The sequence below is a fragment of the Artemia franciscana genome, chromosome 11 (assembly GCF_032884065.1).
Source record: "Artemia franciscana chromosome 11, ASM3288406v1, whole genome shotgun sequence".
In the NCBI taxonomy this organism is placed as follows: domain Eukaryota; kingdom Metazoa; phylum Arthropoda; class Branchiopoda; order Anostraca; family Artemiidae; genus Artemia; species Artemia franciscana.
Window position 1 is genome coordinate 16,399,233 of NC_088873.1, and position 12,654 is coordinate 16,411,886.

General features: G+C 34.6%; 1 protein-coding gene across 1 annotated transcript in view; it reads left to right on the top strand.

Annotated features, from left to right (window-relative positions):
- Positions 1–12,654, top strand: part of LOC136032885 (integrator complex subunit 1-like) — a gene marked incomplete in the record, with an annotated part of 111,645 nt that extends 98,991 nt beyond the window's left edge. The window contains 4 exon segments of the mRNA XM_065713316.1: positions 2,733–2,908; positions 8,707–8,867; positions 10,703–10,972; positions 12,412–12,654. Of these exon segments, the coding sequence (XP_065569388.1) occupies positions 2,733–2,908; positions 8,707–8,867; positions 10,703–10,972; positions 12,412–12,503 (699 nt within the window).

The window sequence follows — 12,654 nt, forward strand, 5'->3', positions numbered from 1 at the left end:
GAGTGTGGGAAACTCAATGGGTCGAAAGACGTAATGTGATACAGATATCAGAGCAGTTTGTTGTTCCAATCTTTAAGGCCCTACAAGACATAGAGACAAATGGGGACTCGTGACGTCGTCAAAAGCTAGCATTCTGCTCAATAACAATCCTGAGCTTGCACTATATAGTAACCCTTATTTTGATGGATTTTTTTTCTGGGGTACACACTAAATTTGTCTAAGCTGCTGCAGTCAGAAAACATCGATATGGTTATATGCATTCAGTGCGTAGAAATATTTATAGATACACGAAATAAGGTGGAGAAGCTCTTTGAGCTGTTTTCGGAAATCGCGTGCGTATGGCAAGAACTGGAAATCACCATTGTCATGCTATGAAAAACAAATGTCCCAACATTCTACATGATTTCCCGGCAGAAAAGCACTTATAATTTTACTATCGAGTATTTTTTCCATGCCATTCGTGGGCCAACTCACACAATCACTCGAATCTCGATTCACAAAGCACAAAGTAATTCTGAAAGGCCTCAGTGGAGTTTTGCCATCTTTTGTGGTAAAAGAGCCTATTGGCGATGTTAAAGAGCTGATCAAGTTACATGCCTCAGACCTAACAAGCTCGGAGTCCGCTATGAAGGCTGAGCGTCAACTATGGTGGGCTAAGTGGCTGAAAGTAGCTCCCTGTCTTTTTCAAAGATGACAGTGCAAAGCCTGAATGAATGTGAGCGATGCATATTTCCCAGCGTTCCACAGCATGTGTTTAGGGATCATTTTCTTCAATGAAGATGCTGAAAACCTATCTCCGCAGCCGAATGGATGAAGGCTGATTAAACGGCTTGTCACTTTTGAATATCCGTCAGGATGTTTCTGTATCAATGGATGAGATTCTGGAAAAGTTTGCTTTTAGCTCTGCTCGTAGGTTGCAATATAAGGTGGGTCTCTATTTCTTGATATATGTGCTTTTGGTTTTGTAGATGTTGCGTAATATAATGTGGCTTAACCTTCTGTTTAAGAATTTGGGCCCGTCCCCTGGAACAAATCCCAGCTTACTTGCCTGATATATATACATATATATATATATATATATATATATATATATATATATATATATATATATATATATATATATATATATATATATATATATATATATATATATATATATATATAAATGTCAGAATTCAAAATAATTGAAGAAATTTTTATTCTGTGAAAACCAATTCAATCTCCAGTTCTTAGAAAATGTTGTTTACCTATGTTGCAAGTATTTTCTTTGCTTGTTCGAAAAAAATTCGCTTGTTCTCTACTTTTTCTTGGTGAAATTAATATTTTTTAAGAAAAGACCGATCCTTTTCGCGAAAATTAGTGATTTTCAGGAAAAGACCAAGACGATCTGTCTACCTGTTGGAAAAATAATTATAGCATGTCCATCTACCTATAGTATGTCAAGGGAAATTTACAGGTTGATGATATTTTACAGATTGTTTCAAAGTGGCTGCTCGTATTATAGTCTTATCCAGGAATAAACTTATCTCTAGGATGACAAGGAAAATTGATACAAAAATTACAATTTTGTACAATTATTTGTCACCACAAAGCAATTTAACATTAAATGAAATCGCAGTTCAAAGTGTCTTCCTCTATTTTTATGTAGTATTGCTTGATAATAAAAAAATCAAAGGAATTCGGGATTTTGAGACCGACTTTCCTAAGGGTTCAAATTTCCTTCTTCTATTTTTATAGTCTTTCATTGTAACAAAATACGAGGCAGATAAAAATTAGTGGGGGGAAATAGGTATTCGAGATTTCAAGACCAATTATCCCACAATAATTCCTGGAAAGCTGCTGGAGATAAATAATCTCCAACTGACGCTTCCGAAGACATCATCCTTGAGATGTTTACTTTTGGGGCTAGGACAGCTTCATTTTAATGCTATTTTGTTGGCTAGGAAGAAACTGCTTCAAAGTTTTTAAATTTTCAGAATATTTTTTCTTCTCTGTTTCACCATCTTTGTATAGCCGACTTTGTTGACCTTTTATCTCATCTTTTGTAAAGCTGTAGAGCGGTGAAAAATAAGACGAAAAGAGAAGTGCAAAAGGAGCGTTGTTGCCACGTATCCCAAATAAGGCATTTCGCCCATGTATTCTGCACTTCATTGAGGTAGCAGATGAAATTGGTTTATTCGCTTGTCAAAATGCTCTACGGTTGGAAGTGCAATGAGTTGCTGTTGTTTTCCTTTCCTTTTTTACTTCAAAATAAAAAGAGGTTTAAGAGGAGACTGGTCCAAATGGATTGCCAGATTAAATGTTTGCAATTTTGTTAGTTGAACATCAGTTTTTGCGTGCAAGAAGTTGATAAGTTCACTATTCGAGCGTTCACAATTACACATCAATTTCCTGTTGAAACTCACTTGAAATCCAAAATCGATTTTAATCAATAAGCTTTATGTATTACTAGTTTAACGCATGAATAACTTGTACCTGGCTCATAGTATAATTCATGGAGTCTTGAAGAGATCACCCCGCACGGTTCTAAATCACATTAAAAGTACGTCTTTTTTAGTTGTTTCGCAAAGTAATTATTAAATAAAATGCATGTTTATACCACATGGTTGAGTCCTATTTAAGCTGCACGAGGGATATGGACACCCTTGAACAACAACATTTTATGTATGTATCTTTTGGCATTGATATCCATGATTTAATTTTCAGTTGTATACACTTTTCCTATTTTATAGGTGATGGTATTAGTATCTCTCGTTGATCAGGCTATTCTACAATCGCAAGCTGCAGACAAAGGCATCCCTTCACACATAAGAGAGATGATCCAAATTTTTGTAAAACCATCTGTGTCGAACCTGTTTATTGACATTTTAGAAGAAACTCTACAGAAGTCTCTCTCTTTGAGTGACAGGTGATTTTGATTTTACCTGTCTTTTTTTAAGGGAGATTATGTGGGGGTTTAGTTTGCTAGTAAATTTAATGACAATTATTATGAAACTATAAATATAATAACAGACATAATAATAATTTATTTTCACAAGAGCCTTGACAAAAAAAAATCAATACCACTTAATATCAGATTCAAATACGAAACATCATCAACTTGTCAAGATTGAGTTCTATGGTTCAGTCGTATTATCTGGAAGTAAAATTTCCTTAAAATCCTTCTTTCTAATTGTTCTTGTTGGATCATTTTGACCAATAAAACTTTTCCTGTAAAATTATTTTCGTAATCCTGTAAATTCATTGCAGTCCCGTGCAAAATGGAAACATATTTTCTTAATTAGTTTGGCTTTAAATACTAGAAAACTGTTGAAAACATGTAACGATGGCGGATATTTTGGAAAGAGATTACGTCATTCTAAAATTCCAATGGGGTAACTGAATCGGCTTTTTGTCATTTTAACATATAAAGACCATTCTATAAAATTAGTGAATTAAAGCAGAGGTAGTACATCAATTTAATTTCTCTGTGTTGGAATTTTTCCTACCACGTAAAATTAGTAAACTATGTACAAAGGTAAGTTGGGAAATTTGATTTGCATGGTAAGTTGGGAAAAAATATAGGAATGTTGTATTTCCTTGTACAAAGTGTTAAAGGTCACAAACGGCCTTTTTATAGGATGTTTTTGCCTTTGTTTTGTTTATTGATTTTTCACAATCCTACCACGTAAAATTAGTAAACTATGCATAATGTTTGGATTAGCTTTCTTATAAGTTATTCCTTGTCCCTAATCCTCAACATGCTTTATTAGTACAAGCATACATAATGGTAGTATTTTGGAAACATTACCCATGTTAAATCTAAATTTGCGATGCATGGTAAGTTGGGAAAAAATATAGGAATGTTGTATTTCCTTGTACAAAGTGTTATAGGTCACAAACAGCCTTTTTATAGGATGTTTTTGCCTTTGTTTTGTTTATTGATTTTTCACAATCAATATTGGTAAGCCTGATAGCAGGTCTTGCAACCGGTAAACAAGCTTACAATTTGATTTCAAAGTTTCGATGTTTTTCCTAAGTTGACCTCCATTATTTCTGTAAACTCAAAAAAATGGAATTTTGACACCAATGGTTGTATCGAAAAAATCGTATTTTTATGCTGATTTTTAGTATATAAGTTTCATCAAGTTTAGTTTTACCCGTCAAAAGTTACGAGCCTGAGAAAATTTGCCTATTTTCGAAAATAGGGGGAAACACCCCCCTAAGAGTCGTAGAATCTTAATGAAAATCCAGACCATCAGATTCAGTGTATCAGAGAACCCTACAATAGAATTTTCAAGCTGCTATCTACAAACATGTGGAATTTTGTATTTTTTGCCAGAAAACAGGTCAAGGATGCGTGTTTATTTGTTTTTTTTTTGTTTGTTTTTTTCCCCAGGGGCGATCGTATCGATCCATTAGTCCTAGAATGTCGCAAGAGGGCTCATTCTAATGGAAATTAAAGGTTCTAGTGCACTTTTTAAGTGACAAAAAATTTGGAGGGAATTAAGGCCCCCTCCTACGCTCATTTTTTCCCAAAGTTACCGGATCAAAATTTTGAGATAGCCATTTTGTTCAGCATAGTCGACAAACCTAATAATTATGTCTTTTGGGAAGACTTAATCCCCACAGTCCCCGGGGGAGGGGCTGCAACTTACAAACTTTGACCATTGTTTACATATAGTAACGGTTATTGGGAAGTGTGCAGACGTTTTCAGGGGCACTTTTTTGCATTGAGGGGTGGGGTCGGGGGGAGAGGGCTGCTTGGGAGGATCTTTCTATGGAGGAATTTATCATGAAAGTAGAGAATTTCCGCAAAGAGGGCGCAGTGTTTTCTATCATTATTACAAAAAATGAAAAAACACTGAGAAAATAAATTAAAAAAAAGTTTTTTAAGCTGGAAGTAAGGACCAGCATTAAAACATAAAACGAACAGAAATCATTACGTATGTAAGGAGGTCCGTCTCCTCCACAATACCTTGCTCTTTACGCTAGAGTACTTTTAGTAATTTCAACTATTTATTATACGGCCTTTGTGATTCAGGGGTCATTCTTAAAGAATTGGGTCAAAATTCAAGCTTTAGTGTAAAGAGTGAGGTATTGACAAGGGGGCGAACCCCTCATGTACGTAATAAAAATATACAAATATAAAAGTTCGTTACATAAGTTAGTTCGTAAGTTACGTATATCTATTATTAGTAAAAACTTTTGTCAAAAAAAAAAAAAAGTTCTAGTTGCCTTTTTAAGTAACCAAAACTTGAAGGGCAGCTAAGCCTCCTCCCCCACCCCTTTTTTTTATCAAAATCGTCCGATGAAAACTATGAGAGAGCAATTTAGCTTAAAAAAATAATTAATATGCTAATTTTGTTTTAATTATTCATGTGCTGTGAGCCAAAATCAAAACATGCATTAATTCAAAAACGTTTAGAAATAAAATTAAAAAAAAAACAGTTTTTTTAACTGCAAGTAAGGAGCGACATTCAAACTTAAAATGAACAGAAATTATTCCGTATATGAACAAGGTTGTCCCCTCCTCAACGCCTCGCTCTTTACGCTAAAGTTTTTTATTGTTTTAAAGAGTAGAGTTGTGAGAAAGAGTCGAACTTTAGCGTAAAGACCGGGGCGTTGAGGAGGGGACAACCCCTATCACATACGGAATACTTTCTGGTTTTTTTTTTTTTTTTAATGTCGCTCCTAACTTGCAGTTAAAAAACTTGTTGTTTTTTTTTTTATTTAATTCAAGTGCGGATTAATAACTTTTTCAAGTTCTTTCTTCTTTTATTTTTTTTTACATTTTTATGCTATAAACTAATAGTTATAATGTTGACTTTTATCAAATAACCTGTCAAATTTGATAGGCTGTTGATTCTATTTTGTTGCGTCGTTTGATATAAAATTCTGTTTGCGTGGGTGTCAGAGCTTTTGCATTCCAGAATACTTTTTTTTTGGCAAAAGAAGGTCCTCTAATGAATAATAAATTTAGCTTCTAACTTTTGGCATAATTTCACAGGATGAACATTTTGCAGTAAATTAGCATGTGTTTATTAATTTTCTAATCGTGATTTTCAAGTTTTGTAAACGAAAACCATTAAACTAAGTTAAATTAGCTTTGAAGTTAATTATTTTTTTTAATAGTAGCAAAGCCTGTCGGACGATAGGTATAAAAAAAAACAATAAACATAGTACTATAAACATATATACTTATTTGTGTGGATCGGAGAACAGATGTTCTCCACAAAGACAAAATTATGAAACTGCCTACCCCCCCCCCCACATAAAACCACCCCTGAAAATATCAATTTGGTCTGTCAGTCGCGCGAGACGAAACGCATTAGATTTACCAGAATCATAGCTTGGGAAATTTTCATTTACAAATACAACCCTCCCCCCCCCTTAAACTGAATTCTTATCCATTTGACATTGTAAATAGTTTAATATTAATTTTTAAACTTCGCAGTTGCAACTTCTATCAATCTACACTTTTTAGCGGTAAAAAAAAAAGCCTAGGGTCAAGCTCGAAGCCGATATTCTGAAAGTGGAAGTCTGATGCTTACTGAAATTGGAGCGTCGCTGGTTATTCGGTTTGGAACGGGGTCAGTGGTTTGACTCTGTAAGCTCAGTCAGTGTTAACACAGCTCTAAATCAACGCCTGGGGAAATTTGGGAAAGGTAACCAGGAGGAGCATGCGAAAGCACCGGATGGCTGGCTCCCAACTTCCATTTTACTTCCTGTTTGATGGGCCATAAAACGGAAATCAGCACCGCCGGTTTGGACTATAGTCTATTGCCGCATCCTACTTTCGTGTATTTGTATATAAAATCAGGATTTCCTCTAAAATTACAGACAGTATTTAAGTGTATAATCAGATGAGTTAGGATATTGTTTACTTCTGGTTTATGCCCCTGATACAAATAAAGTTATTGAATAAACTTTTAGATTTGCTCCCAAAGAGAAGGCTGCCACTCTCAAGGTTTGGGACAACCTTGGTGTTCGTGGGGTTTCTAAATGAATAGGAACAGATCTTGGAAGAAAAACCATACATTACATAAGCTATTTTAATTCTGATTTTAGAAGACTTGTTTATAGAAGAGCAGTGAAGTAGCGTGAGGACCTGTGAACCAAATCTGTCGAACCACGATGGGGACCTAAAAGTTCTCCCCCTCCAAAAATGTCATACTCCTTGGCTAAAAGTTCTCCTTTTGGTATATAATGAACATGTTGTGGAGTTTTTCAATATCCTGCATGAGGACGAAACTCGTTGCCCGAAGTTATTGCCCTGTAGGTTAAGATGTTGTTAAAAACAATTTGCTTTGTACTGAAAGTCGATAGGTTCTTATAAGGTTGGAGCAAAATTAATTTTACTTCATATAAATGGCAAACGTCTATAAATACCAGCCAATTACTAACATGAAACCATACACTTAAAGTTTTACGACTAGTACCTGAAGGGTTGTTTCTCCTACATATGTTCATGGTTGCTACAATAGGTGTAACCTAGTGAATAGGGAACAATAGCCATAGTACCTGACAACTGAAAATACGTTTTGTAAAAAAAAAAAAAAAAAAAAAAAAAAAAAAAAAATAAGTAAGTAAAATTATTCATCAAAAGATGATTGAGTAATGATAACTATCGTGTAGGTTTTGTCATAATGATAAAGGTTTGTCGCGAAACTTTTTTTCCAGAATTTCGGAAAGTAGCTTGAAACTACTCAAAATGGTGTACCTTTTGATTTCTTGGGACGTATATTTTTAAAATCACCGCGGTCGAAAACCTTACACTGGATGTTATGGTCCGCCATGTTGAAAAACAAAGAAAACTTTCTTTTTGCTCTGAAATAATCTTGTTTAAATCTACCATATCCAACATCATGCACATATATTTCACCCAAGAAGTAAATCTTGGCCATTGGAGGAGGGGGGCTAATCGAAAATGACTTCACATTTAAAAAAATCAAACAGGCAAAAAAAAGATAATTCCTTTCTTCAGTCCAGATGTGAAACCTGACCATAAATATGCTGCAGTAGGCCGTCAATAGTCTGAAACCATCCCCCCCCCCACAAAAAAAGACAAATATGGAAGAGCTTACCAATTGAAGTAGTTGAAGTGGAGATATTTCAAACATCAAGACGACTATATCAACCACTCCCTTTCCTTAGTCATAGCAGGACCACACATTCACTTGTAAAAATATCGTATAAAGTTTGTTTTGGGTCTTTATTTTATATTTTATACATGTTTTTAAGGACCAGTTTTTTTGTTTTGTGTTTTTTGTGTGTGTTTTACTTAGATCACTAGCATCAGCTAGCACCGTTCCCGGAAAGGGATGAAGTTTGGTATAAGTAAAATCTTATTGTTGAAGAGCCTAATTTTATACCAACATTGCCATACTACTTAAAACTCATTGTAGTGCCAAGCAGCCTGACACCAATGTAGCTGTGCAGGCTCCTCCTCTATTCCAATCCTAAATCTCCTCCAAATCTGTTTTTATGTTTTGTTCCCGCCCGATTCGAGGACGTTCGGCTTTTAATTTGGTCATGGATGAACGGGAGTTCGATCAAACAGTATTTTTCCACAACTTATTCTTTTGTATAGGTTATTCAAGCAAGTACCTACAATTATCCTTAGACAGTTCATCTGCAAGACGTCTACCATACCTCCTTTTGACATCAAAATTTTGAAGTCCTCATTTTTACATGTTCATTAAAATTTGATTTTTTTTTTTTCAGGCCTAGTAAAGTTTCTGTAGCAACCGAGCAATTGTTAAAAGCCTTAAATGCAACTTCTTTGCTTCCGTCAGAAAAGTTACCAGTATCGGTTGCCAGCCTAAATGCTAACAGAAGTGCATCAGTATTACATTCGAGATTGATCGGCTCCAATTCTTCTGATGGTAATGTATTGACTTAGTTCGAAGTTTCTTAAACTGTAGACCATTTAGTTTATTTTTTTATATGATTTTTTATTAACAAATAAGTCACAAAGAAAACAGTTAAATCTCCATATTGTACTAACAAAACAAAACAAATATTACCGCGTATATTCGAATTAAGTCCTGGGCATAGATAAACATGTTTGAGACAACCCCAAAAAACCACACTTCAATTCTTAATACAGTTCTTCGGGGAAGGAAGTGTATTAAGCAAGTAAAGAAATTATCTTACTCAATACCCCCCTCTCCCCTACCCATGCTAAACATTACCAGTTAATGAATAGTTCGGAAATTAATTTATTTACAGAAATTCGGAAATATTAAGAGATTCAGATATTAATGCATTAAATCAGTCTTCTGATGCACCATGACTGTTCAGCTAAAGTTGACCATGAGATCGGGCCACTTAAGGGAAAATTTTGTTAATAATATAGGCAGAAATTTAAAACATGTGGGTAATTATGATGAAACACCCTTGCTTAAGAGAGTAGCGTTACCCTTGGATGACCCACCTTTCCACCACAGGTAATTCAGGTTCATCCCCTCTCCAAAATTTCGGACATTTGTAAAGCTGGAGTATACTGCAAATAACAACAAGAACGTTTTACGATTTTAATGTTCTTTTCTATTCATTAGTATGGAAGCCTTTCATAAGGCTTCCATAGTAACTTGAGGATCACTTCAGACGACTAATGTTCCCGGTAACTTGAGGAATCACTTCAAGAGGACTAACGTTCACCATAGTTTGAGGATAACTGTAGCATAAATAATGAACTGTCAACTTTCATAATTTAAAGCTAATATAATAAACATAGTTTTTTAGAAGTGTCATGGATTCCAGGTACACCCCCCCCCCCTCTTTAGCCGTACCACAAATTCTGTTCCTGGCTATTGTAAAAGTCATTCACTGTATGCTTTTGTCTTTTTTGTTTCATTGACCTTTGTACTGTAAATGTATTGCAGAATAAGTCAAGTACTGTTTACCTTTTTCAGGATTTAAAGATTTTATTTAACAACACTATTTTAAGCCAACAACTTCAACGCATGTTTCTATTAGAAACATCTTTAGAAACTTTAGGGTGTTTCTAATTAGCCTTGCTAAAAATTATTCAGATATTGAAAGTTTGTTGTGCCTGTGTCGCAGATACAGGAATGTTGTGGGTCTCTATCGCTCCTGACTTATAATTTTTTTTTTTTTTTTTTTTTTTTTTTTTTTTTTTTTTTTTTGACAAAGCCTCACGCTCGGAGAAACTATTTTTTTATTTTGCTCCACTTCCAAACAGCATAGCGCGTCAAGAATTCTTAACTTGCATGAGAAGCAAAATGTTTTTATTATATTTGATTTAACCATTTATTTGGTCAAATACCCAAGGTCTTGATGAAAACGCAGGGAGTGATTCAATGACTAAATGTGTCACCTGATTTCTATATCTGGTATCTCGCTTTTAGGGTAAGTTAGCACAGGTTCTACTTAAGCTATTTTGTCGTTCGCTGGGTTTTGATCAAAGGATGAGACAATGACTAAATGTTATGAACCAAATTTTAATCATGCACGCTGAAAAAGGGAACAACCATGAATATCTTTAACTACCAAATGCTCGGTATATTTCCTTCAAACGGCCACCATCTTTTTTCTCTTTTTTACATTTTATTGAAGTGAATTAAATCATTTCTTGGACAGTTCATTATATTATTGAATAAATAAGTTGTTTTGTCGCAAAATTATCAGCCCACTGCTTGAATTACTTTATTTTATGGGTTTTTTTCCGTTATGCTTTATTTGCATTATTTTCTAGATACTCTTCAGGTTCTTCAGGACATCCAAAGTTTAAGTCAAAGGCATCCCCAAGTCCTTTTATCCATTTTGAATGATTTGAAAAATCTTTTGACATCATCAAGTGGAAAAATTCGCTCACTGGCTATTTCTTTGATTATTCAAAGTCTGTCCGCTGGAAAAGAGGGTGAAGAAGAAATCGTTTCAACATTGTTTGAATCTTCTAAATCGTTGGATATTGCTACTTCCACAGTTATGGAGAAGCTACCGGATATTGTTTCTGTTTTGAAAAGTAAGTAGAATTTCACAAATTTATTGGTGCAGCGACTTAATGAGGAAATAGCACTGAGACTGTATGTGTAAGATACCCAAAAACCTTTCTAGAGCAAGGAGCCAGATGCTTACGCAAGATTTTTTGTTGAACGAGGGGGATGATAGACAGAAAAGGTGGTGCCCTAAGTCAAAAATAAAGGAAATGAACATTTGCTGACTTCATGGGAGGGAAGCTGGTGCTGAAGACCCTTTCATTTAAAAACAGGTTCAGGGTTCACCTTGACTTCCAGGTTTTGAAATAAAATTCATCGACACTGCTTTCTACTTTAACCGAATTTGCAATTCGAAAAAAAAAATTTTGTAAAGTAAATGTCGAAGAGATTTGACTCGGGTTCGAACCTAAATCGTTAGAAGAGTTGTTTAATGTCATTTGGTGACTAAGAACTGGATACCACGAATCTAGAAAGGAAATAAGGATCTGAGATGGGCTGATATCGCTCTTAAAACAGCTAACTTATTTAAATTTTTGTTGTTTCTAAAAACTACGAATGTCGCGTAGTCAATCATCGTTCCTGGACAAAATTTCATGCGTATCTCAGAAAATGTACACATTAACTTCCAAAGTGAGAAAAAGAACCGCGAGTGATCACTTCGTTAAATACTCTCATTAGAAGTTATGAATGTGGGTTTTGAGGAGTCAGTCACTTTTTCCGTACATCAGTCATGCTCTACATATGTACAATTTATAGTTCTAATATAAAATCTCTCTCAGTTAGATGTGATTAAAGACATCATCAAAATGTTCTTATATGTGTGGCCTCAATAAAGCCTCATATAATTTGCGTGAGGCCTTATTTTCTCAGTATAAATTTTTAGTGTTGTAAATTGTTGATTCTTAAAGATAAAGTATTAAAAATAATACAAAATACATTACCGCTACAGAGAATTCCTCTTGCTTTGGGTAAAGGGGGTGCATCTGTGGTATTGTAAAGCGTGCACTGCTTTGATTTAAATTTACATGTTATTTTGTTGTAGTGGAGTCCCCAGAATTATACTCCTCTGCCCAATCCCCCCTCTTCTCTTAGGGGTCTCTTATGGTGCAAAAGACATGCCCTAAATACGACAAAAAAAAACGAAATTCTAGACTTTATAGTTTATTTTGTTATTTGTCAACTTAAACGAAAGAAAGAAAATCAAATTTGTTACTTTAAAATGCAGACCTATCTATTTGTTTTGATTTCTGTTTTTGCTTGATAACTTCTTTAAAAAGCTAGTTTGAGCCCATCTTCCATATATGAAATATTTACATCCCGCATCACCATCAAACAAAATTTCAATGCGCGCAGCTAATCGAAGATGCTACTAAATTTGGTTTTTGGATGATGCTTCGTTTTCTCATTTTAATGTTATTGTGCATTGGGTACTTTTTGCATAATGGCGTTCCCTATTTTGTTTCAGGTGATGCTAAGCCTTTGCTATTAGCGGTTTATGATATGGCAATCCGTGGTTCCTTTTTCGCGTTACCAGCACTTCAAGACTCTTCGTTGTGATTCGTCTTCAACTTGATACCATACTTTCGCGCTTTGATCTGTTCAATAAAATTAATTGGTAGAGATTTGTTTTATAATCTGTTAACAAACCTTAACCAATAAAGAGTGATCTGTTCATAATAAGTCAAAATATAATGGTTGAAAAATTCAA